Source organism: Gadus chalcogrammus, chromosome 12, assembly GCF_026213295.1.
Source record: "Gadus chalcogrammus isolate NIFS_2021 chromosome 12, NIFS_Gcha_1.0, whole genome shotgun sequence".
In the NCBI taxonomy this organism is placed as follows: Eukaryota; Metazoa; Chordata; class Actinopteri; order Gadiformes; family Gadidae; genus Gadus; species Gadus chalcogrammus.
The window spans coordinates 14,095,703-14,123,206 of record NC_079423.1 but is presented as its reverse complement, the minus strand read 5'-3'; the positions used below and the strand labels follow the sequence as shown (position 1 = coordinate 14,123,206).

The 27,504-nt window shown below is 46.4% G+C and overlaps 1 protein-coding gene across 1 annotated transcript in view; it reads right to left on the bottom strand.

Moving 5' to 3' along the window:
- The window catches only part of atp13a3 (ATPase 13A3), a 37,405-nt gene that overhangs the window by 5,859 nt on the left and 4,042 nt on the right, over positions 1-27,504 (bottom strand). The window contains 30 exon segments of the mRNA XM_056604410.1: positions 104-184; positions 902-990; positions 1,237-1,424; positions 2,191-2,368; positions 2,579-2,651; positions 2,857-2,953; positions 3,998-4,107; positions 4,245-4,287; positions 4,510-4,589; positions 4,872-5,003; positions 7,907-8,067; positions 8,746-8,870; positions 9,094-9,214; positions 9,617-9,826; positions 10,802-10,925; positions 11,430-11,580; positions 11,929-11,990; positions 12,098-12,286; positions 13,786-13,943; positions 14,319-14,501; positions 14,807-14,938; positions 15,833-15,905; positions 16,142-16,276; positions 17,881-17,950; positions 19,479-19,562; positions 19,981-20,051; positions 20,211-20,429; positions 21,525-21,698; positions 22,054-22,140; positions 26,798-26,872. Coding sequence (XP_056460385.1) covers positions 104-184; positions 902-990; positions 1,237-1,424; positions 2,191-2,368; positions 2,579-2,651; positions 2,857-2,953; positions 3,998-4,107; positions 4,245-4,287; positions 4,510-4,589; positions 4,872-5,003; positions 7,907-8,067; positions 8,746-8,870; positions 9,094-9,214; positions 9,617-9,826; positions 10,802-10,925; positions 11,430-11,580; positions 11,929-11,990; positions 12,098-12,286; positions 13,786-13,943; positions 14,319-14,501; positions 14,807-14,938; positions 15,833-15,905; positions 16,142-16,276; positions 17,881-17,950; positions 19,479-19,562; positions 19,981-20,051; positions 20,211-20,429; positions 21,525-21,698; positions 22,054-22,104 — 3,564 coding nt within the window. The 5' untranslated portion in view covers positions 22,105-22,140; positions 26,798-26,872.

Here is a 27,504-nt window from a genome sequence, read left to right as displayed (position 1 = left end):
CTTGAAACACAATGAGACACGGATGACAACATTGCATGAGAAAATGAAGAGTCAGCATGATAAAACATGGAGTAAACATTGTGCGTTTCTGGGGGTGCCTTACCTCCACGAACAGCGACACGGCTGCGTTGGCCAGAACGATGAGAAACAGCTTGATCCGCCACGAGAAGGGGACGCACACGATCTATAAAGAGCAGACCACAGTTGTAGGATTGTTTGGCCACAACATTGTACAGTGACTGGATGGGGAAACATGATTGATAAAAGTATTCAAATGAGACGACCTGAACAATTGAAGTATACAAATTAAAAAAATGCATTATAATTCTTTTTTTTTATCATATGAACAGAGTAAGGCCTTGCGGCAATAAGACTAGTCATGACTTGTCGGCTGATATTAAAACAAAATACTGCTGAATAAAGATACACATCTTAAGGAAACATCGCTTGGGGAAGAAGCGCTTGTGTGTGTTGGAGGAAAAACAACAACAACAACGCCTTTAGACTAGCGTCACGTAGTTTCCTTTTTATAATCTATATATAACACACCCTCCATTTTCTTGTTTACATGGGTGATGAGCCCGCCACATCTAGTTTGTGATTGGTTATGATATTTTAAACTCCAAGCACTGGGAGTGGCCGCAAAAAGAGACGGAGTACCCTCAAAACACGGGGCGCAGCGTTTTTACTCAAAATGGCCGCCTACGCTCTCTCCTCCTTGGAAAACTGAAAACAAAAGACGCTGGAACTCAAGAAAAAAACGCTGTGTGGACACGGGCCCTTCGAGCCCTCTTCCTTGACTAGGACACTAGATTCATAACTGGCCCTGGCGTGATTGAACAGAGATACACCAGACAACCGTGATGTTGGTGGAGTCAACTGACGTCCGACGTCGTGTTACCTTAAAGAAATCATCCATGGCCTCAATCGGGTGGAACAGCACAAACAACATGAACACATACAAGGTCAGGGCAGACAGCATAAAGGGCCCTGGAGGGGGGAGAGGTGGGGAAACAGAGAGCATACACACATACACAAGTTAAGGACTGTGCACCTATGACTAAAAATACTGCAGCTTTATCAGTTGTATGGCTAGTTCATTTTAGTATTTTTTGCGATTATGAGTATTGCAAAATAACCCATTTTCATTTTAAAATGCCTAATCTGGCTATCAAAAGAATCCCTTGGTAAAGAGTCTTCATAGAGTTAGCGCTGTTGGCGGTGGCGTGTCCTCACAGTTCTTGTAGCTGGGCTGTCTGAAGGGCTTGCCCTTGGAGAAGATGATGGCCACGATGATGTACTGGAAGGACGACACGTAGAAGATGCTGGTGTTCTCGTAGTTGGAGATGTAGTCCGGGTCCACCTCAAAGGAGCTTATGTTCGTCATAGAGTGAGTTGATGTTGATGCTGATGTGTTGCAGGCGCTGGAGGGGTCGGAGATCAAAAGGTCACGGCAAAGTGGGACAATGGTAATGTAATTGGTAATGTCAAAGTGGACAATGTTTATATAGGTTATACGTCTACATGGAAAGATTTGCTCATTAAACACATTGATCGCTGAAATCTAAATAAAAAAATGTATCGAAAAGAAAAGGACTCCTAAGTTTTGAGTGTTTGTGTACTGTTGCCACCAGAGGGCACTGTTTGATCACTTGGTACAAACAAGTCGCAACTTCAAGTTATAACTCATTTGGATGCCTCTTAAGACTTGTGTTTTATAACTGTATCATCAGACATGGCATTGCCGACACCTATGTCAGCATTTTAAATATATAATATGAAAAAAAAAGCAGAAAACTCTTCTAGTCTGTTTTCTTCTTCCTTGCCCTTCAGAGGTCTGTGGGTTAAGGTAGTGTTGCATCATGTTGGGCCTGAGAAGCCACTTTGAGACCGTAACTGTCATTATTAAATAAAGTTGACTTGTCTTAGGACCGATCACACAGAAAACTTTATCAGCTGGGGGAGGCCATTATCTTAATGTTATCAACGGGAACAAAACTCTGTCTCACGTTTTTTGGCTGAGTGCCCTGTGCGGCCCCCCGAGTTGAAAATGTCAAAAAGAAAACAGCCTTGTAGCTTTAGAAGAAGATGCTGGATGGTTCCTTTGCAACAGTAAAAAGGCACAGCCCTCTTCTCTGCTTTTGTTCGAGCCTTCCAAAAAGGCCTCAGGTTCCCGCCGGGGATACTCACTTTGACAGCGGCGTCCACTGCTCATACCAGGGCTGCTGCTGGACCCAGAGGAAGGGGAGGACCTGGAAGGCCAGGCAGATGAGGATCTGGGTCAGGACGGAGAAGAGCAGCGGGGCCGAGATGAGGCCCGAGGGAGGAGGCCGAGGCACCAGCTCCTTCCACGCTGGGTTCAAGCTCACTGGGGGTGCAGAGAGCAGAGAGAGTGAGAGACATGCATCGCAATGGATTCAATACAGCAAAAATGTCACTATACTTTAAGGTCCTTTGGATAAAGGTGATTTGCAAAAGACTTTGATCGTTTGATTGTAAATAGTAGTGTAGAGTTAGGTATGAGGAATATGCGGCCAAACAGTTATTGAACTTATTTCAATGTCTTGTTAACACTCACTGGTGAAGACGAGGAAGAGGATGATGGCGATATCGATGAAGAGGAACTGAAAATCTCCAAGGTTACTCAGGATCTGGCGTCGATGACAAAAATCAAAGGTCAAAGGGGATAGCAGGTCGTCACTAGGGTGCAACAGGATTTCAAAAACACTTTATTCACACCATGATGGCTCCATGAAATGGTCAAATCGATCCGTTATTGGCCGGTGGCGGGTATTCAGACATTCTGGACCATATTAAAAAGGAAAAAAGTGTATGTTTGTATGTCCTGCTCCTTACAGAGTAGAGGAGGGTGACGCTGATGTACTGGATCATGCTGTAGAGGGCCATGAACTTGAAGACACAGAAGGAGGTGACGAGGGCCGCTCTGCCCTCCCTGTAGGAGAAAGAGGAACCGATTAAGTCCTTATTACATGAATCCGTCTCATGTAACCCCAGGTGGTTTACTGCTACCGTACTATACAACTGTAGGTCTGGAAAAAAAGGATTTAACTTTACTGTGATGAAATTCAAACATGTATTGTTTTACTCACAAAATATATACATAATATAACAGGACCTCTTGCTCGTTCTAAATCCATATTATGCCGCGTTTCCACTGCAGGGTGCAGTACGGTTCGGTTCGCAAAAAGGTGCGGTACGGATTGCGTTTTTCCACCGCCAAAAGTGGGCGTGACCCGGACTGAGCCGTACTCGTTTTGCCCTCGTCTTCAGTACTCCTCCGTTGGGATACTGAGGCGCCTGAAAGGGTGCCGGAAAATTCGAGCTACACACCCCCTCCGTTGATTGGTCGACAGAATCGTCACTTCCGGGCGACGTGGGGATAAAAACAAACAAACAGTAGCCTTGAGTTATGATTCTTTACAATGAACATGTCGCGTAAAACGCTTGTTTGGGCGAACAAGGAGGTGGAGACGTTCCTCTGCATACTTGGGGAGGAAGAAGTGCAGAGGGAGCTTGGTGGAGCAGTGAGGAACAAGAAGGTCTTCCAGCTGGTTTCTGGTCGATTGGCTACACTGTGTCGCGCTGCTATGATGTCACGATGTTTACGTAGCTGCCGCGGCGATCGACATCCGGCCTACCATAAAGGGTACTGTCGGCGGTGGAAACGCGACCTCGGAACTGAGCTGGGCTATACCGCCCCCTCCCTACCGGACTGAGGCGAACCGAACCGTACCGCACCCTGCAGCGGAAAGGCGGCATTACATTGCGCCAAAGGCTAAACTGGATTTCTAAACTGATATTCTTCCAAATACCATTGAAAAAGGCAATCCAAAAGTGTGAGAGTTTTGCGTTATTCCTTCAGCAAACGCCATTGATTATTTCCCGCTGCCCATAGACAACGGTGCAAACCAACTGGCTCCATCGCCCTGACTTCCCGGGGAGTATGACAGGAACCTAGGGGTCCCCCGTGGGCTACCTGATGAGGTTGGGCACGCAGGAGATGTTGGGGGTCCTGGAGGTGAAGGGGGACGCCACGGAGGCCTCCAGCTCCGACAGAGAGATGCCGCTGTGGGCCCTCTTCAGCGCCTGGTGGGGAAGGACATAAAAGGACTAGATTTAATTGGATGGTGTCAAGACAAGTTAAAGGGGTATAAATAAAACAAATAAATGACCATTAAACATTTCAATATTTTCTTTTTTTTTTGAGTACTTTTTCTACTTACCCCACAGTCATTAGCTCCATCACCACACATCCCAACATAGTAGCTAGAGGAATAGATTGAAAATCAATGAGTTGATATTCACCCTTTATTTGTTCACCGTTATGTCCTTAAAAGCCTAATAACTAGGTTAAAAATACGTTTCAAACGCAAAGTAAATGTTATGAGAAAAAGGTCAGATGTTTCAGTACGAAAATTCGTACAGGGAATGAAAGAAAAGTAATAAAGATAATAAGAGTAAGTATCTTTCTGATCTGTTCCTACTCACTCGACGCCCTGCAGCGCCTCAATGAGCTGCGTTTTCTGGTCCGGAGCCATCCTGGCGAACACGGTGCCATGGAGCACCAGCTACGAACCAAACACACATCACTTACACACCTCACAGAACAACAGCAGTGGAGCCCACATGTTGACGGTCTGTCTGTCTGTCATATGTTGAGTAGGAGCCTTTTCTTAAAATCCACAAAGTGTAACATTTCAACTAGCTCATAGCTTGAAATGACCTGGACATGTCTGCTTGCATGTTGCATGCGTTGCAGTGAATAAACAGAACACAGAGACGGTTAAATTCAGCAAAATGACCCACTGGGCCTTGAAATATGCCTGAGCGTGGGCTCCCTCCCCCCTTACCTTCTGCATCATATCGGGGAAGTGCTCCATGATGATGTCGAACGACTTGCCGCTCATGGCGAAGTGGAACTGCTGCTGTGCAGACTTGGCTTCGTCCATGTGACATATGTCCTCCAGGCTGATGACCACTTCCTGTTTTGTTTTTTTTGTGAATGAAACAAACAGTCACATTAAAACCCAACCGCGGTGGCGCGATGCACAATGACTTCCAAAGAGAGGCAGTTAGCGCCCAGAGCCACAGTGCGGTGGTGCGGTTTAGGAAGCCCCCGGTTCATTGAAATATAAAGGAAGCCATTTTTTAAGGATCCATGATTTGATATAGCCCAAGCCTGTAGAATATTCCCCATTTTTATTTTAACACAGAACCATCTGGGAAGCCATCCTTGGTAACAGTTTTGATAGGTGCAGGCACTTTAAAAAAGCCCTTGGCAGGTTATTGGATGATGAACCATATGTCCATCACGTATGTATCCTTGTAGGACGCTGATTGGTCTGAACCACTGGTGGTTCTGAAACAACCAAGGAATTTGAAGCGTGGCGAGATTGACTCTTGAACGATTGCGATCTCGCGAATACAGCTGCCTCGCAGGCTTACGTTTTGAGAGCACTTCACTTGAAAGCAAGTTTTGGATAAGCTGATTTGCTTTGCGGCAAAGCGGTTCCTCCATGCGTGTTCCAGGGCAGGCAGCAGGATTTTGACTGACAATGGCAGAACAGGCAAAGCTATCGATTCAAGCACTCCTGAGACAGAACCAAATATGGCAAGCGAAAGAAAACCTCAGGAAAAAGAGACCAGAGTCAGGCTTAACTAAATCAGTCTTGCTTTGAATCGGTAGAAAGCTATGTGGTAATGTGAGGAGGAGGAAGGGAAGTGCCAAGGGAAAAAACATAGGAAGTTAGTCACAAAGACGACATCACTTAAAGCACCTTCCAGAACACACACTGTTATGGTGAGGTGCATACAAAATGCCGCTCAGGAGAGTGCACTTGTTATAAATCATTTGTGGTTCGGGTGTAAGTGCGCATGCGTTCAACCATGCCCATTTGTCTACTGTTCTGTGATAAGACAGTTTATAAATTACAGCGGTAGTCTGTGTTTAATGGTCACAGTGGTTGAATCTCTAAGCCTGAATATCTTCCGATCCATCTTCATGCAGGTGACAGTGAAGAAGTGATTGAGTTAGGTATACTTAACCGATAACGGACAGAGAGACATAATGAGTATAGGAAAGGCATCAAGGGTTAGTTCTGGAAAAAGGTTTAAACCTCTCCCCCTATTTTCATTTAGGTTACAATTCAACATTGAAATTGTTTTAGGTCCTGCAAAGTCCTGGCTGTTAATACAACTAAAGAGATGTCATCGAGAGATGTAAATAGTTATGTTGGCTTCCAACCAAGTCTCTCAAGAAGGACCTACTAGTAAGATAAACACCAACATTTATTTGGTTCTTTCGAAGTCAATGATAATGTGGGGTTTGACCATTTGAGATATCTCCAGGGAAAATAGCTGTGTGGTTTTCCAAATCAGCCATCCGTCAAATTGACATGAGTGGGTTAGAGGTTGGTTATTTTGGCTACATCAGTACCAGCAGTGTGTTGTTGTGTCTCGTTTTCTTAAGTTTAAACGCTTCGATTAATGACTCAAGCTTATGTTAATGATTAGCTCAAGTGTTCAAATTCCTAAATGTTATGGCGGCGGTGGTGTTTCCAACCAAGCTGGAAGATGAATGACCAACAAACAGCTCATCACGACACTTCACCAGATGAGGGGTAAGACTGATGTAGGTAGATAGGCCCTGTTACCAGTTGGCATTAACCTACATCCCGGGTGATCCGGTCACAGGTGGACAGCTCACGGTACAGTCGGTTCACACCTGGCATAACAATGGGTCTCGAATGACCACTTGTGATCGGATCTCACTTCCCTGTTCTACATGCAAATACACGTACATGATTTCCGTGTGCAGAGACCAAACGCGTTGTTTTAAACCAGTTTGAGGGAGCCATGCACAACAAATCTCGCCGTGTATTTGACTCACTCATAGTATATCTTAATTGGCTTTACAAATTTTGCAGAGGTTGTGGACCAAGCCAACTTACACGATTTGAGCATTTTATACACTTCAATATGATGATGTTGGGGAGCAAATGTAAGTAAGTACTTCTGCTTATGCAGAAGACGCCAGTTTAGTAGTCGGCCTTCAGTGTGGCCCAGGAGACTTTTCCCTGCAAACTGCTAAAAGAATGTGGCCATACAAGGCACCGACTTCCTCTGAATGTGCTCTGAGCCGTCGGATCTGATTGCATCCTCAATGTGTCATGTGGGTGCATACACACCGGTTCACTGTCCCACTTGTGATCGAATCACCCAAGAAGCATGTTAATGGCAGGTGTGGACAGGGCCAGAGAGATAAGACAGAGGAGGGAAAGAGGAGAGAACGAAAGAGAGGAGACCGTGGAGAGAGAAAGAGAGGAGACAGTGGAGAGAAAGAGGAGACAGGAGAGAAAGAGAGGAGACAGTAGAGAGAAAGAGAGGACACAGAAGAGAGACCGAGATGAGACAAGGGAGAGAAAGAGAGGAGACAGTGGAGAGAAAGAGGAGACAGAGCAGAGAAGGCGAGGAGACAGGAGAGAAAGATGATACAGGAGAGAAAGATGAGAGAGAGCAGAGAAGGAGAGGAGACAGGAGAGAAAGAGATGATACAGGAGAGAAAGGAGAGAGAGCAGAGAGAGCAGAGAAGGAGATGAGACAGAGGTCAGACCGAGATGAGACAGGGGAGAGACCGAGATTAGACAGGGGAGAGACCGAGATGAGACAGGGGAGAGACCGAGATGAGACAGGGGAGAGACCGAGATGAGACAGGGGAGAGACCGAGATGAGACAGGGGAGAGACCGAGATGAGACAGAGGTGAGACGAGATGAGTCAGGGGAGAAAAAAGCGATGAGACGGGGAGAGAAAGCGATGGGACGGGAGAGAGAGACAGACCAAGAGGGAAGGACAGGGAGAGCCCGAACAGAGAACCCTATCCCTCACCTCCAGACGGGGCATCTTGCCGGGCTTGTCTGCGTATCTCCAGTTGATCTTGGCGGTCTGTCCGTCCCGCGGCGCCAGGGCGTCGGCGATGATGATCTTGTCCTGGGGAGGGATCATGCCACAGTCTCTGGCCACCGAGATGGCCGTCAGCATGTTGTCTCCTGCAGGGACACGCAGAACCACATCATGGAGGAACTCCCTTCTATACACCTTTAGGATCTCATTTACAACATTAAAAGAGAAAGGACTACAAATGTCAGAGGTTTAAAGGCCATTATCTGTAATAAATGTGGGCAGCACCCACGGTGACTTCGGTCAGAATCATCATAATATTTGCAAGAAAACTGTATTTAATTAATACGTTTCTCAACACAGGGGTAGCATGAAACGCAAAGGTGGTACTTCATGCTGGAGTGACTCAGCCCCCAGGAGACACAAATGGAGATCCACGTGGGCACACTCCAGCATAATGACCTTGGCAGCCTGTATCCAACTCATACCCAGCCAGGGCGTATCAGTGTCAGCCTGGGAGCCTCCTCAGCCCCCCCCGGGGGGGACTGATGGTGGATCAGTACCAGACTCAGGGAAAACCACACTGGCCTCCATTATCCCAGAGTCCCTAATCACTCCACTCTGTCACACAAAACCTGTGTGTGTGTCTGTGTGTCTCTGTGTCTGTGTCTGTGTGTGTGTGTGTGTGTCTGTGTCGGTGTCTGTGTGTGTGTGTGTGTGTGCACTTTTCAAGCCTACGCATGGTGGCTGTTTATTTCGACAAGCAATCAGGCTCATGCCCATGGCCTCACAGCTGCGAGTGCGAGTGTGAATACGCCTGGACTTACCCGTTACCATGACGGTGCGGATGTTGGCTCTGTGGAGATCCTGCAGCACCGCTGGAGTTTCTGCCTTCAGCTTGTTCTGCATGATGATCAGACCCAGGAACTCCATGTTGGCCTCGACGTGGTCGCTGCAGCAAACACACGTACACATCACGTCGGCTGCCTTCCAATAGTCTCGCTGTTGCATCCTAAATCTCCGGGTTTCCCCCGGGATCAAGATTGGAGCAACTGTCGCAGTACATAGTAAGCTAGACATGCAGGCAGAGGACACACCAGCGAAATCCTTACTCTTTAAAAAACACATCCGTGTTTTATCAATAGTGTGACACAGGTGAAGTGCGGCTGATTTACCGGTTGACGTTCTGCACTCGGTGCCACGTTAGCTTGGACTCCAGGCGGCGGTGGGCCAGGGCGATGACCCGGAAACCCTTCTTGGTGTATTCCTCCAGAACCTCTTGAAAGTCCTCCGGAACTGGGAGGTGGAGAGACATCAGCCAGAGGGAACGAGAGAGAGACAACGATGAAAAGGGAGATCAGGATCAAAATAGGTTGAGAGAGAGAGAGAGAGAGAGAGAGAGAGGAAGAGTGATATATTGTTAGTATAAGGTAATCATATTATCAAGACTTCAAATAAACATAGCTTTACATTTGTTCAAGACATCGATACGTTCATTCATAAGTACTGGTATCCAAACTCTTCAAGTGTAATCCTCAGTTACATTGGCAATATCATTACTAATTACTTTACTAGGAGTACTAACACACCTAAACCTCTGCCACTACATTTGTTCTGTTAGCATCAGGACAGGCAGCAGATCACAGAGAACCATGGACGTGGAGGCTGATCCCGAAGCCTGCTAACAGAGAGCCTTACCGGACTCCTTCTTGCAAAGGCTGGCCACCACCTCTGGCGCCCCCTTCAGGTAGGCGTCCATGCGCTTCTCCCCCAGACGCCGTGCCACAACGCTCATCCTCTGCAGCGCCGACGAGAAGGGGAACTGCCTCACGATACCGATCTCATACATCGACTGGGAAGAGGAGAAATTAAGGAGGTGTATCATGTTTAATTAAAGATGAATCACGTCTGTAAAAGGAGATCAAAATATATTCTCTCTCTCTCTCTCTCTCTCTCTCTCTCTCTCTCTCTCTCTCTCTCTCTCTCTCTCTCTCTCTCTCTCTCTCTCTCTCTCTCTCTCTCTCTCTCTCTCTCTCTCTCTCTCTCTCTCTCTCTCTCTCTCTCTCTCTCTCTCTCTCTCTCTCTCTCTCTCTCTCTCTCTCTCTCTCTCTCTCTCTCTCTCTCCACACAGTAATGTCAACATTTGACCTTTTAACAATATCTGCCCAAACTGTTTTTGTTGTTTTTATGGTTAGGCAGTCCTACAAAACCGTTTTCCTTTTGTTAGGTCACGGACATGCTTCCCATTTTCAAACATGAACTCTACTCTCACCATGACACCGATGACTAACCCTTCCTTACTCATTACACAAAGGTTCTCCACTATTGCTCCACTGTTGCTCCACTATTATCACCCATGGCCACATTGAACCACCTGACCCCAGAACGGTTATGCGTAGCTGTTGTGAATCAGCATTAAGAGAGCGTCTGCTGTGGTTGGAGCAGCAGGAATGAGGAAGGGGCCTGGCGGTCAGGCAGAAGTGGAATACTCACAGACAGCTCCTGGAAGGACACACAGAGAGAAGAGCATGTGGTGAGACGGTGTCCGGACATGTTGTACCGACAAATAAACACATCCTACTCTCTTTCTTGTTGTGCTGGCGGTAAAGCTTCGGCCGAGGTCAGAGAGCTTGTGGAGAACTCCCAAAGATGCAATGTCCCTCAATATTTAAACGTGGACAACATCATGTTCGAGTTTTTATAAAATAAAAAAGGGACAATTAAAGTGCAGTCATTTCTCAGCCGCTTTAATCCAAATTGACTTGCGGTGAATTGAAGAGGACTACTGCTCTACCCCTAACACGGGGGGTTCAGAGATCTATCAGAATGCATGAACAGTGTTTGGTGCATGGGGGCCGATCCCCGATAGGTGACTGAGGCCACCCACCATGTCCATCTCCGGGGAGGCCGCCGGCTCCGAGGGCAGCAGCTCCTTGGGGGGCCGCACCACGGTGGGCATGATGCGCTCGTGGAGGGCCGTCTCCTCCTCCGTGGCCTCCTCCAGGGTCTGCGGCCGACCGCCGGGACGAAGAGGACGAGCACAGAGCAAAGCAACCCAGAGACGATTGACGATTGGATGACTGGGCGACTGGATGGAAGACGAGGACGTCCCACGGTAGCCAAGCACATTTCTCTTGCATGGTGACCATAACGTTTTCCTGTCTTGAACGATATCCACCCCCACACTTGCACTTGTAAAAGTTTAAAGTGACCTCCCCGACAGCAGGTCGTAACGCAAAGCAATAAATAGACGTGCTACATAGCCACATCCCTATTCTACACAAGTATGCTGACTCCGTCTGAATGGCGACAAAGCTGCAATGTCATGGATTTCACTCACAGTGGGGGAGCAGTAGGCGTATGCTTCCTTAAAACAGCGAGTTTTCAGTCGGTGAGCCAACGTTAGCTAGGTGTAACGTGCTATACTCCACTATTGTTCAGCCTATCCGTCTGCAACTATCAGGCGATGTCACACTAAGCAGTGTCCCAAAGGAAAGCGTGGAGCACTCACCCAGCTGATGGCCTCCAGCATCTTCAGGTCCAGGGGGTCGCCAGACAGCTGGCCCTCGATCTTGGTGAGGGAGTGGCAGGTAGCCATGCAGGCCACAAACTGGGACTTGACCAGGCTCTCCTTGTAGGCACTCTCCTCTGACAGCTGGAAGCTGGAGAGAGAGGACAGGACATGGGGTGAGGCCAAGGACGGATAGGACAGAGGGGAGTTGGCTTGGGGGGGGGGGGGGGGGGGGGGGGGTGAGGGATGTTCATTGAGACGGATGACTTGGTTGATTCATAATCAGAAGACTGATTTGATTTTAAAGTTTATTTCGATTTTTGTCATTTATATGATAGCACAAATACTAGGTATTTGAGGAAAAGTAGTGATGCTTCATTTGCACACATTCTGAGAGACACACAGACACACATTCGGAGAGAGACACACAGACCCACATTCTGAGAGAGAGAGAGAGAGAGACACACATTTTGAGAGAGAAACACAGACACACACCCACCTGCCATTCTCCACTCTATGGATCCCCCACATATCCAGTCCATCTTCTGTCAGGGTCCCAGTCTGGATAAACCAACGGATAAATTGAATCAACAGGGGTCGTCTTTTTTCGTAGCTAAACTGTGTGTACGGGGGTATATAAATGTCTACGGAGCCCCGCTGACATGCACCTTGTCGAAGCAGACCAGGTTGATCTGCCCACAGATGTTGATCCTCTGGGGGCTGATGCAGAAGATGCCGATTTGCTTGAGGCGGCGCTGGGCGTACACGATGCCCGCCGTCATGGCGGCGGGCAGCGCGGGCGGCACGGTGATGGTGATGATGTCCAGAGACTCCAGGATAATCTCCTTGATGGGCACCTAGAAGAACACACAGACAGCGGGTTTTCAACCAAGGACTTCTCGGTTTGATCGCGTTGTAAATTGTATTCAGACGCTTTCATCCGAAGCGTCTTAAGAGGGAAGTCAGATACAGAAGCAGGTCATAGGCATCTAAAGGCAAAAATGTTAACAGTTGGGGCGACGACGAGGCAGCGAGGGCTGTGATTGGTCCGCTAACATTAACCCGACGTAAACCCGACGCAGGCCCAAATCAGGTTCACGACTGCGTTGAAGCGACTGCGTGGTCATTGCGTTGCGTAACCATAACTAAGCCTTTACTCGTGGTAAGTACAGGCACACTGTGGACATGGAGGATCAAACACTGAACTTTTCCTAATTATTACACCGTCCTTCCCCCACCACCCTCATGTATAGACTTTCTACAAGCAATGACTCCTATATACATTGAAATCCATGTCTTTTAAAAAACCCATCTAACTGGACTAAATGTGTGAAAGTAACAAGCTAGATTCACAGAGCATTGAGCAATATTCTTAAAGACGTCATAACACCCATACATGGTTGTGTTCCTGTGTTCAGTGACAGTTGAAACAAACCCAGAGGAAGTATAATTCACTGTCAATAAACCTGGTATGCAGGACTTTCCCAAAGCACACAGATTTGGATCTAGACTGACTAGCAAGTCGTTTTACATCCCTACTTTTGTTTATTTTATGTAAAAAGGACCACGTACAGTTGAAAACATAAATGTCCTCAATTTATGCACCGTACCCGATTATATCTTTAAGCTAATTCCCCTTTGTACTCACTTGGCAGGTCAAACCAGAAAGCACGATAAAAAAAATGGTACAAGGCAAAGACCTAATACAGAGATATACAAAAGAGACCACACAAGACACGCAATACCACGCTACACATAGTAGCAGACCATAAAATCGGCATGTGGGCTGGAGGCAAGTCATAAAGATCATATGATAAAATTCAAAGTCAGGGAGTACAATGCTGAGCAGCAGTTAAACGACTCATTCAGTTGGTTTTAAAAAGAGCTGATAGAGCTGAAGCTCCATCCGACAATACCACACATGCAAACTAAACGCCAAATATCAAGAATACCGATGCATATCGAGACTGAAATACAAATCCTTTACTACCACAACCAGACACGCCATTTTATTTTCTTACAAGGGAGACTTTGCTGTGACACAGAACAGGGAGTGACTCACTGTTCCCTCAACCAGAGAGAAAATACAAACAGAAACGTTCTCCGTCAATTTGCTTTGACAAGCGTGAAGCTCTTTTAAATAAAGTTGTGTGCAAATAAAAAATCGAATTCGATACGTTGAAAAGGCTCACTCCTGGTTGAACCGACACATTCAACACCGCTTTGACGACGCCGTTAATAGGTTTGTAGTACATTCTTACCAGCGCTAGTGGGTATCAAACCCCTCGACCTGGCAGCGTCGGTGCAGCGCGCCACCGGCAGAGCTGCACCCCACTGGGTGTCTCCGCGGCCTCACCTCTTTCATGACGCTCAGGACGATGGAGTAGATGAAGCCGATGGCGGCCACGCCCACCAGGCACAGGAGGAAGAGGTAGGCGTCGTGGTACAGCTTGAAGTCCGTGGGCTTGGGGTAGAGGATGGAGCGCACCAGCTGGCCCTTGGCCGTGCTGAACCCTGGGACGACAGTGAGGGGGGAGGGGGGGGGGTGAATAGACGAATGTGGAGGATCGTCACAGCAGGTGTAGATATGGTTGTCTTCGTTGGAGAGGGTGATTTAATCTTTAACGTATGCCATACATATGTTTAATGGTTTACATAGTGGGGGTGGTAGTTGTTTGTATTTTACGATGGCAATCTATGTTTAGCAGAGTGTTGACAGATTTGTTACTGTCAAAAAACGACAGTAACAAATCTGCTCTTTTTTTGGTAAAAAAAGCGATAAACTTCAATGGGTTTAAGAGTGAAAGAAGAAAGTGTATTTCGGTGTCAAATTCAATGGAATCCATTTCCAGAACACACACAAACACACACACACACCGACAGACTAACCTGTGCGGACCACCACCGCCTTGACGAGCTCGCCGGTGTAGAAGCGGGTCTGGATGACGTGCGTGCCACAGAACAGGGTGTGTCTCTTGTGCTCCTCCGTGCTGAAGGCAGAGTCCTTCTCGGCGTCCCGGTCGCCCTGCACCGGGTTGGGCAGGTTGGTCTTGGTGACCGGGACGCTCTCCCCTGTTCAGACCGGGACGAGAGAAGGGAGGGCCCCGTTGTCAAGGGTGTAAGGACAGCTTGTGTATGACACACGCACACACACACACACTTTTTTTTTTTATAAGAAAGTATTTTTAAACACTTTTAATAACTGCTCGCATGACATCATTAGCCATGACTCATCAGAAACCCTAACTCTAATCCCCCAGTACAAATAAACGTGTCAAGAGTATCGACATAGTTGACAAGTACAGGCTCTAACGGAAGATAACAAAGTCGATGATAAACCCCACGGTGACGTAGGCTAAGCTGGCTTGACCTCTGACCTGTGAGCATGCTCTCGTTGACGATGCATGTTCCCGTGACCAGCACCGCATCACATGGCATGATGGTGCCGTTGCTAGGGATGACGATGACGTCGCCGGGCACAACGTCGGTGGAGATGACCTCTTCGATCTCTGTGGGAGCGGAAGGGAAAGGGGGGGGGGGGGGGGTCAATGGTAAGTTTCACACCGCTTGCGCCGGTTTTAAACAAAAGTGTCGGTTGGAACGCCTGGTACGAGAGTGGTTGAGCAAGAGATAAGGGGGGGGGGGGGGCACGCTGTACCACACACCATGCGTGTCGATTCGGAAAACAAGCCACATTCCAAGCCTCTTATGGTGGCATCGATGTGGCAAACAACACCAAATAAAACCTAAAAAAAGACCTTGTCCTTAGCGATTCTGGTATCGGATTTTGTTTGTATCTGGATTCTGGAGCATTCTCCGATAGCGACCGGTAATGTGAGGTATCACACTGATCTCTGATAACAGTGTCAGCCCGTCTGCAAAATAAACGTCAGTGTTGGTGCAGGTGGAGAATGGGAGGAAACACGAGGAAAGGGCAGAAGTGGTGCGCCAGGTAGAGACGACCCTGGAGTCTTGTTCAGCAGATCCCATTGCCCACAACGCGCTGGGCAGGACAGGAAGTGCTGAGGCATCACACATGCACCGACTACTGCAGCAGAGCGCTGCACACACCACTAGCCCACAAACGCAACAAACATACAGTATCTTTGATGCCTTGCAGGTAAAATATTTTTTGGAAGAAGTGCACCACACACACACACACACACACACACACACACACACACACACACACACACACACACACACACACACACACACACACACACACACACACACACACACACACACACACACACACACACACACACACACACACACTTTTACCAAAGAATCACAGAATTGTCCCTTCTCAGGTTTGGTCGAACAAGCTAAAACCTTATGCGTGTGATGCAGTTTCAGGCCAATAAGCACACACAAAATCCACAAAGAAAGAGCTGACAAACCGTTGTTGGCGCGGCAAATGGACATGCGGACAATACTGTGCGCGGCCACCATGTCGCGGAGTGTGATGTATTGCTGAAAGAAGAAGAACACAAGGAGAGCTTTTTCAGTGAAGCCCTGATGCCTGGTTGAATTCATTTAGTTTCATTCTCCCTCCGATTCACACCATCAACAGTTGGAGAGTTCAAGCGACCTATGGGTGCGGTTCTGCTTATGAAATGGCACACTAGGGCCCATGTGAAGTGCTATTTAACGTGCCCACAAAACACTGGGATAAGGCTGTAGTTACAGAGTTGATTTTCGGACTGTACCTTTTTAATGGTGTACAGAGAGGTAGCTATGGAAATGAAGGACATGAACACGATGGTGGCAGCGTAGTAGTAATACTCTTCGAAAGCCCACAGGATCACACTGAAGAGCTGGAAGATGTAGAACGGATTCAGGACCTGTATTAGGACAATGGCAGCCAGATGAGACACACACCGATTAGAGAACAGACTTATTGAAGAAGGATATAAAAAAAAAAATCATACATGTTTGACATGGGTATTGAACTCTGCTGCTGTATATCATTTACTGAAATATTGAAAAAAATAACACACCAAATGTGTAAGGAGTCAGAGCAAGAAGAGGGAATGAGGCAGATACAAACGAGACAACGCAACGTCCCAATATCAAAATAGGGGAGGGAACTGGTATGAAATGGTAAGGAGCAGGAAAATTTAATTTCTTAGTTTAATTGGTACCACCACATGTAGTGGCTATCAGAACAAACTTGCTCTTGGTCAATTAAGCCTGCACCCTTTCCCTTGCACACAATAACCTATAACTCAGGGCAAGGCTTTCCCCAAAGTATTACAACACCAACAAAAGGAGATCAAAAGGAGATCTCCAGTGTTGATTATGAAATTAAACTTTTTTTTAATGACGGACCCCGACCCTTGACCTACTACGAGTAAAGAAAGTGAAAGTACTGATCGGGGAGAATCCTGTCTGATATAAGTGTCATTCACTACCAATAAACATGTGAAATACCCTGACAGTTTTCCACAGAGAGTTTGCAATGATTATATGAATAAGTCCATATCAGGGAATATTGTTCTAATGATCCAACTAGTGAAACACATTTTATTTTTGTTCCTCAAATCATATCTAAAGAGCTATAAATCCCAACACGAACTTTAAAGACAGTAAACTATGATGTTTGACTGGTGACGGACACGAGCAAAGTGTATGCAAGCTTGAATCCACAGTTCAAGCTTGCATACAGTGATCGCAGTGATCTTTTGTTAATGTGTGATCTTTAGCTTCTTTAACCATCAATGAAATACCAACAGGACAGACCCCTGTTGGATGAGTGACCCAACTGAAATACATAATAAAGGTGTCAAGGTTGATGGTTTTTTTTTCTCCCTCGTTTTAAATTCTTCATGTACAGGACCTAAACCACTCGGAAAGAAATGTATTTATTTACATATCCGGTTCCAGAGCTTCAATCCGGACTCATGATAGGGGACATAATATTAAAAAAGGGATGGAAAATACAGAGCCTCTGGAAAATAGCTCTGATTCAATGCAGTACTGGGCCATCAGCAGCAACCAGTGAAGTATAAATCCCATAAAGCATCGTCTGAAATGGATCTGCCAATGTGCCTGGTCTGGGAGCAGACTGCGGCCTACTGTCCAGGAAGCCAGGTATTTATCTCACAATAGCATCAGTGGTCAAACATGAACCCACTGGATAAACTGTTTACATTTGTAACATATTGATCAAACAAGGAACATTTGGAAGTGTCATTTATGTCAGAGTAGTATCTCCCTTTTGTACAACAGGTTTCCAAGAACTTTGTCTGAGCAATGCCGAGTCAGGCGTTTCCGAAAAACCGTATTCCCTTGAAACAACGTCAGATTAGAGACAGCGGATAGTGCTGTTAAGATACTGACCGCTTCTGCCCAAACCCAAGCAGTGCGTGCTCTTAATATTTGATAGACGGAGTAGAACACATGCAATATCTGCAAAGTGAATAGTTTGCACTACTTTCTGCCCCACCTCTTTGATAAGAAGTTTGAAGACCGAAGGCACTTTCACCGCAATTTCATTCACTCCGAAGAACAGTCTCCTGTCAGAGAGAAACAAGTAAAACGGTTTACAAACAGAGAAAGGGCATAAACAAACGGTACATCACATTTACAAGGAGAAAGGACAAATGCTCACAGGCGCACAAGGGGAAAGGACACTAGTCAGTCAACAGCCAAACCTTCTGATTAAGTCTTTTTGAATTATAAATGATAAGAAAACAACAATTGTTTCATTCACCATCTATTAGTGGTTAGCGAGGAAGACACCATCTTTTTGGTGATTAATTGGAAATTAATTTATTTTTCTTAATTTCCATTCAATTTGCTTACTAATATTATTAAATGTGCAGATAATTTCAGGAAAACTGAGGCTTTTAATTCACTGATGGATGTACAGGGAAATTGACAGGTCATATCAGCATTTATGGCGGGCTAAACCAACATCAGTGTAACAAGATAGGCTGCATAATGTTTCATGTTGGCCTGTGGTCTCATCTGTTCCGTTTCCTATCGTTAATCTCGTGTACATGATTTATAACATGATTGAGTTAAACAGTTTGTAACCAAAGACCTTTGAGACCAGTGATTACATAGCCTTGTGAGACCATTCAGATATTCACATTTGCATTTCACAATGATTATCAATCATGCATTGGCTGGAGAGCAATTGATTTCCAAAAATAGCTCCAGCTTCATCTAGTTCAGAAATCTCCATCCACTCAGAGTACTGCTCATGCTCTCTTCAACTTAACCGAATCCGGTCGGAAGTAAAGCAAAAACATTTTTGTCAACTGTGATAAGCCATCTGTGCAGAATCTGCTAACCTTTAAGCATTGAATGTTAATCAGTCTATTTCCAACCCAAACATTTGATTGCGTGGATTGCAACACTTTCCTCGGGCGACGCCATTGTTTTGTTAGTTCGGCAGAATGCAGCGCTTCCAGTTCGCTTGAACTGATCCTCCCTCCCCTGAACAGGGCTGGACTGGCCATCGGGCGTACCAGGCAAAGCCCGGTGGGCTGGCAGGCCTTTTTGGGCCGACGAGGTTTACTTGAGGTTTACTTCTTTTTTATTTATTTTTTTATAAATGGACCCGGCCCGGCCCAGCCATGTCACACAGCCGAGGGCCGAGGTCCGTTCCTTCCCTCTCGGCCGTGCGGGCTGTCAACTTAACCTGAAAGTTAAATAAAACTTTGGCCCAGGCCATAACTCATTATGATTGGTTCTGGGCTGGCCCTGGCCCTATCACACACACAGCAGAGGGCCGAGGTCCCGCCCCTTGGGCCTCGGCTGTCAATCAGTCACGTCTCTAACTGACAGAAAAATGGAGAAGAAACGTAAAGGAGGCGCGGAGTCCCATTTTTTGGTCCCAGTCCAGCCCTGCCCCTGACTGATGATCGGTCCAAGCTTTTTAATGTTTCAAGAAAAGATTTTCGACGGGATCGAGGCCAGACCGATTTACGTAGAGAAACAGACGGTGAACTTGTCAGTCAGGGTGGTCTCATTAGGCTAGTGATTACAGGCTTTACTGTAATGGGGGGGGGGGGGGGGGGGGGCAGGTGGGGTTACCTGTACTCCTGCAGGTTCCTGGACAGCCCAGCGCTGTGCTCAGAGTGCAAGGCTGAGCAGCTCACCTGCAGATCCTCCAGGCCTCTGGAAGAGCACCAGGAAGAGAGGAAATCAGGGATATGCATTATACATTCTCATTTCAATTGACCATTAATTCTATACCTTGTTAATCGCCTATAAATATGTAACAAAGAAACCCAATAATAAACATCTGTATAATAATAAAAAATATATATATACACACACACACACACACACACACACAAGGTATATATATATTTATTTATTTTAAATGGTACAGATGGAAAAAAATACATATCTATACAAGTTTAACAACATAACCATTAACTTTAACAGCAACTACATATGATATATGTAGTGCTTACTTTATACACACAGCACTGAATTCACCGATAGATATTCCTTAGACACTCCAGCCCCGCTTGGAGGTGGCCAATGAATCGATGAATCAATCCAACGAGCGTAAATGCAGGGTGCTTACGTTAAAACCTCAAAGTTCTGCGCCTCTCCATTCCAGTAGTACTTGGCACTGTGGTGTGTGAAATATCGGATCTGCAGGGAGCAAAGGAGAGCTGTTGGTTTGGGAGTGTGTGCGCATGTGAATCCATTAAAAGTGTGATATCTCATACGAAAACAAAGCCATGGCCATGTGCGTGCGATCGTGCGTGTCGGACATGGCAGTGTGTGTGCGAGTGCGTGTGTGCACGAGACCTGCGTGGGTTGGTATTCGCCATATCTGTGGATGAGCTCTTGATTGGGGTCGGCCTGGGATGTCTGATGGCGGGGTCCTTTCCCCGTGGCGGGGGTGGGGGTGTCGGGGGAGGGGATGGAGGAGGGGGAGGTGGTCTGGGTATCCAGGATGTGGAAAGGGCTCCTCCCGGGAGCCAGGATCACGCGCACCTTGGCCAGGAACCAGCGGCGGAACTCGTCCTGTGGAAGGACGGTAGAGGAACACAGCGTGCGTTTAGGCCGAGAGAGGGTCATGATTTCAGGTCCCGTTTTCAGGTCTCGTTCTTCCTTTGAGCCATGCCTGCCAATGAACAGTCCCGTGGGCAAGAGGTAGGACTGGGTAAAAATATCGATTCATCAATGCACTGTGATTTATTTGTTCTTGATTAATTATTATTATTTTTAATCTATTATTTCCATAAGAAAAAGGTAAGTCATTGTAATATAGAAGCGAGTACGCCTAAATGTACACATACCCTTTTACATTTGTCCATGTTATGATTATGACTTTTATGCTGCAGGTTTAGCTAAGAAACAATACTATAGTGTATTCCCCTTTTGCTAGTTAAAGCACAATGAAATGGTGAATTCATTTTGAAATGGTTAATTCTAAATAATATTTAGGTATTTGTGTCAACTGCACGTATTATTGAATCGATATCGAAGCAATTGGATCAATATCAAATCAAAATCAAATCGAAGCAAGACCTAAAGAATCAAATTGAATTGAATTGTGAGGTACCTCGCAATACCCAGCCCTAACAAGAGGAGCAAGATAGTGACAAGGAGCAGGACAACGAAGACCAGGAGAGTACGGAAAGGTTTTTCTATTCCGGAGACTAGGACAAAAGCAATTTCCGAAACATGTCATCGAGACAATCTCTAGGAGATGCCACGCCCACTCTCTATAATGAGGATTTGGAAGATTTGGAAGGTTATCACGGGAATTTGAACCCCCGACCTTGGCAATGCAGGTCCCATGTTTTACCCTTTGAGCTATCCGGGAGCCCACGCACGCACGCACGCACGCACGCACGCACGCACGCACGCACGCACGCACACGCACACACACACACACACACACACACACACACACACACGGGACTTAGCCTGACATCGGAAAAACAATTTGCAAATGGGCATTAGTCTGGAACCTCTCTTGTTTATGTAAGGGGAGCAAAATGGGTCTGAACACTATTAAATAGACCTCCACATCAAACCAGACCTCCACCCAACCCCAGCCCTCCCCTTCCCCCCCCCCCAGCGATGGAGTGACCCCCGGGGGGCCTCGCTCACCGTGCTGCGGAGGAGCACCACCTGGGCGTCCTGCGCCGTGGTGCGGGTGCAGGTGGACCTGACGCACCACTCGGGCAGCCAGTAGAGCAGCAGCAGGAGGAAGCCCCCCGTGGACAGCACGGCCAGGCCCACCACGGCCAGGCGCCAGCGGGACAGGCGGAAGCCCTGCAGCTCCTAGGGGACCGGGGGGGGTCAAAAGGTCAGAACCGGAGGCCGACAAGCGCATGGACAGGAGAAGGTTGGATTTGATGTAGGCGTGTGATGGGGCACACCTTGGATAGGCAGCTTGGGCTACGAGAGCCGAAACAAAACAACAGAATACAGGACAGCCATGCTAGATGTATGGTCCTTGTATGATCATTAAAAGGATACCAAGAAATAAAACTAACTCGTTTTTGCGTTTAATATTTTTCCAAATGTTTCGTAAAAATCGATATTTGCCAAGACTTCTTTTTAATAAGTGCCTTTTGTTATTTATAGGAGGTTAGGATTATGTAGAAGGAAGTCAAATGAAACAAAGCGCCCTTACCATCTCATCCTCTTCTCCTCTGTTGAGGATCTTGACGTTTTCCTGCTCCATGCTGTCAACGCTTGCGAAGTCCCACCCTCCGAGTCACTGCAAACAAGACGGATCGTATAATCAGGCTCAGGTTCTAAACTAGAGATGGGTATCGATAGCCGGTTCCAACTGGGACCCGGGAAGCAATTTCACAAAGCCCGGACCTCAACAAGCTGGGACAAGCTGATACATTTATAGTGTCCCCGGTAATATATAAAAAAAGATGACCGGTGATCATTTTTCATCATGTGTGTTTGCAATGGCCTGGGTCTGTGGATCTCTAAAAACACCAGAAACATAAGTTCTATTTTATTATGGCCTTTTTTCCGCAAGTAATCTCTCACGCTCCCACTACAAGATTTGATGCAGGCGCGGATCACAGCAACACCAATAGAAATCACAGCAAGGGTTCGATTTTTCATGGCTTAAGCTAGCGAATAAATCAGTTTCACCGATCACAAATCAGTTCTCTAATATTGTTTATCCAGAAGGCAACAACAATTTGCCTGACCACGGGCAATAAAAGTGTTCTGAACATTACAACTTTTCATTAATTTAGACTAAATGACATGAACATCTTCCAGATGCACACAATGTTCAGCAATCACGGACCAGACAGAGCGGAGATGATGAACATTGCAGTAGGTTTGAAACAGCAGTGGTGCAAAGGGAAGCAAATCCACAGATGGACAATATCCGGACATGATATTTAAGTGTTTCGATTTCAACAGCAGTCACAGCAGCAAACAGCCTCCAGGAGGTTGAGTACATGGATTTGACACATCCGGTACCTGTTCAAACATGAATCAATCGTATTAATTTACATGGCATGCAAAATGCTGTCTCCCATGGCCCACTCAAACAGAAATGTGTCCGGTACGAGAGCTTGTATATCTAAAGTTGTCCCTCAAACTGCACAGCCATTTTGCCCATTATCCGAGTCACATACAGGGTGTATAGAGCCCCTTTACCACTGGACAAAAAAACAACTTACGCCCACTAACATCTGGCTTTCGTATTTAGTGTGAAAGGTTACAATCGATATTCATTCCCGGGGACAAATGACTCTACAGTCATTGTAGTCAGGGGTACTTATCAGCTCCAGCTCCGATCATCGGTGAGGGAAACGTGACACTCCGGTGGACATTATATGCAAAAGCCATCCTGTTTTCCAAAATGGTGTTTTGACGGGGGTGGACGCTCCAGCCGTTGGTAGACAGGAAACAAAAATGGAATATATATTGTTCAACGAGACTGAACAAGTTACAGATGTGAGAAAGAAGTTACCACCATAACATAGTATTAGCATTGTGTAGCATCTTATCCTAACCATCTTGCTGTATACAGGGAATGGGTTAACCTTACAATTGTTAGTGCTTGGCACTTTGATCTATGAACATCCATACTGTACCGACAGCGATGTATTGTTGCTCTTTCTTCTGACAAATGTACTTAACGTAAGTCGCCTTGGATAAAAGCGTCTGCTTAATGCCCTAAACGTAAAATATAAATGTAACATTGTCACTGGCCTCCGTGCTGCGTTCTATTATTTACTCGTTAAACGTCACGAAAGTACATTGTCCGGCAATTTTGTGAAGTTGAACATGACACACAGAAGCAGTTCTGTCTACCGTCAAATGGAAAGTAGTCAATCATCTATTGAACGGCTTGAAATCTTGGTTGAAAAACGGATTCATGTAGCCGTTTGGGACCATAAAAGGCAAGTAGCCATGAGGTAATTTCAGCTCTAAAGCTATAACCGACAAGATTTACCTCCTAGCCAAGTAAGGTTCCACCACAACTGTACTTTTGTACTTTAAACTTACAAATGAGAATTATTCGATACTCATTCCTCTTAAATCGTCAAGGTGAGTTTTCATTGATTGATTCGGATTCATCCCTTGTCTGATGTCAATGTGGCTTTGCTGTGGCCTCAGGGAGCCCTCTAAAATCAGAATCACAGTCTCGATCGCATCGAGAGGCCCAATGATCCAGGGAAACAAGAAAAAAGGGCAGACAGTGTTAAGGGGGATTTAAACCCTGAACACAGATAGCCTAATATGGAGATATTTTTGGAAGAGATAGCCGTCGAGGTACATAATAGGTCTCTCTGTACCTCACCTGCTGAGACCGCTGCCAAGGCTTCAGTAGAGCTCCCCAACAATGTCACCGCATATCAGGTATGCCGATATCGGCCACAGTCTTTTGATTGTCATGCCAATCTGTCTGTTTAATTTGTTAAGTGAGATCAGATCAGAAGTTAAGCTTGACACGTCTTCTTCTCATTTGAAAGATCACCAGTTGTCATTGATTGGTTGATTCATTGATTGACGGTGTTGGCAGGCCTGCTTTTGGATCCAGGGCCTTACCCGTACAAGGCCCCAGATCGAAAAGAGGGCAGAACCAGTGTACGTGTGCTCAAGTTCACCCTGACAACCATAGTCCAAAAGTGGATATGGTTTCATAGGCTGAATGAGTGGAGCTGGTCGCCCTCGCTGGGAGGAGGAAAGATCATAACAGGTGCCATACTGTATACCTCCGGAGACAGCTGGGGAATATCAGAGGAGGCCATTTAGCTTTGAGTGCCACATCAAATCCTTGGCACGTGCGCCCACGTATGCACGTAAGCACGCGAACACACACACACACTTGCATGCCACAGAGAGGGGCGGAAATATGAGAAAAATGAGTAGCGAGAGGGGGACAAAGGAAGAGATTAAGGGAGGTGGGTAGCAATTCTCAGAGGCTTTTGGCAGGCCACCCTGTTGAGAACAATGGAGCATGTGTGTGTGTGCGTGTGTGTGCGTCTACAGACAAAGTATGTAATTTTCTAAAAATGTGTGTTTAAACGTGCGTGTGTGCATGCGCGCGTGTGTGCATGCACGCGTGTGTGCATGCACGCGCGTGTGTGCATGCGCGCGTGTGTGCATGCGCGCGTGTGTGCATGCGCGCGTGTGTGCGCGTGTTTTTGAGTGCTCACAGGCTTTGGTGTCCATCTGCATGTGTGTGTGTATGTGTGCATGCGTGTGTATACTATGCATTATATTTGTACATGCAAGTACATGCAACTGTGTTTATATGAGTGTGGGGGACAAGTAAATAGACAGAAACAGGAGGGATAAAGGTCTCAGACTGGGACTGTGGGGCTGAACATAGACTTTGTACTGCAGGGTTTTTCTGTCCCCGAGCCAACCCGTCCAGACTCCAGGCCCTGGGTGAGGTAGTAAACAGTGGAGAGGCTTTCACAATGAGATTAGAAAGGAGGCGACGTTGTGAACGTCGGCGTGATCTTAATCCGGTTCCTAAGACTCCTTTTCTCGCCTGACCGAGATCAACGTGTCTGAGGAGGACGACTAGTGACAGTGGGTCAGTGGTAGCCGGATACAGTCTGGGTTGCCCTGGGGAAAAGTCTGATCTTCCTTTACAGAAAATATGTCTGCAACTAGCGGTGATCTTACACCAGAAAATATGTCAAAAAACCGGGGTCATTCCCCATTTGGAGTTCCTATGTCTCAATGCAAATCTAGATAAGGGCTTGTTTTTGCTAGGAATGTATGCATTGCTGTCGACGCCTGTTTCAAGTGTGATTTCATGTAAATTCCAGGTTTTGCTAGATAAAAGGAATTGCATACCGATACATTGCGTAACACCAAGGGTTCCCACCCTATCGGCCACCCACACAGTGCCTCTCCTGGCACTGTTCTAATCTTATCGGCCTGTCGCACCGGGGTCATACTCTTTCCTTGACACAGTGGGATATTTAGCTCGGGACCAAGCCCTTCCTTGTATTTACAATGGGAGCCCCCCAGCCGGCGCTAGGCACTGGGTGCGAGGCAAGCCAGCAACCCCCCCCCCCCCCCCCCCCCCTCGAGACTACAACCCCACCCCATGCACCGAGGCTGGAAATGCCAGGAGCACGACATCACAATACAAGGGGGACTTTGGTAAGCAAAGCAGGGTAAAGCTGTAGCCTTGTACGTCTTGGGTTTGTGACAAACAAGGCCCTCAACAACCTCGCATCATCAAGCCCATTGAACTCTGAGGCAAGTGCCATCCTCTGTAGAGGGCAGGTCAGCTCCTAGTCCATGTGATGACCAGTACGACTGAAATCACATACTTACAGACTCTTGCAAACAAAAGTAAACCCCCAAGGCGAGCTGGCTTTCCATTTTGTTGCCGACATACCAGTAAGTTACCTTTGACAAATAAGTAAAGCTATACAAAATGAAAAACTTGTCTGGCAGGTCTGAGACAACCAAAAGAAAGAGAATGAGGGAGAAAGAACCACACACAACCATGTATTAAAAATGTGTTTAAAAAAAAAAGAAGAGAAGAGACAGAAGCTATGACTCACGCCCCGTGACTTCAAGAACACCATTGATTACGTACTTGGTTCCCCTTCCCGGTGAACAGCAAACATATTTAACACAATTGACATCTTCCAACTGCTCCAGCACGTATGGCCAGTGAACATATAATATAAATATATTTTGTCAACAAGTTACAAAGCTTTTGTCACTTCCAGAGCATATTTTAACCATAATATTTGATAGAAGAGCCAAATCTTCTTTGGCACTTCCAAAAAAAAAAATTCTAGTAACTTACCTGCCGCTGCTCTACCAATCAGAGATGGAGTCCCCCTGGCCCTAACTTTAACGAGTACAGGATGTTAAAGGACAGGAGCCTCATAGTCTGGTTCTCCATGCACACCCACCTTGAGGACCTGGGTCCCTGTTGCTCTCAGGCAGTACCCCTCAGTAAGCTCGTTCTGTCACACCAACCTGGATCCCTGGGAGAAAGAATAACACACAGACCCATAGAGTCAGTAGGAACAAGGAGCTTGATGAAAAACGAGGGGAATTTCAGATGGCTTGACAGAATCTAATGGAACCATAATATTCTACACTGAAAATCTACAATAGACAAGGATAAACACATCATGAATGTGGCCTTAACGACGTGAATTAGGTATAAAAAACAGGATGATGATTATAAGGTTTGTGTGTCGGCAGTTTTACAGCCTGATCAAAAAGGCTTAAAAAAAGCAGCTCATTCATTTCGACAGAGGCAAAAATCTATCTGTCAAATAATGCTGCAAGTTATTAATTTGATGTAAGAGGCCAGTTAACACAACAAAAACTATATTCAGAATATTTGCCTCTGATATTGTGTGTTTGTTAAAGTTTATATTTGATGAATGCATGCTAGCCAGTTTTTTTAAATAAATGTAAAAATAAAGTACAATATCATTAGTGTAAATGCTCAGACATCAACTCATGGGAAGCTAACAGACTGAACAAGTTGGTACGGAGGAATAACTCCGTAGCCGGAGCTGAACTTTTAGAATCTGGAGGAGGTTGCGGAGGGTAGGATGAGTAGGAAGCTGGACGCTGTCCGGGCAAACTCCTCCCATCCCCGCTA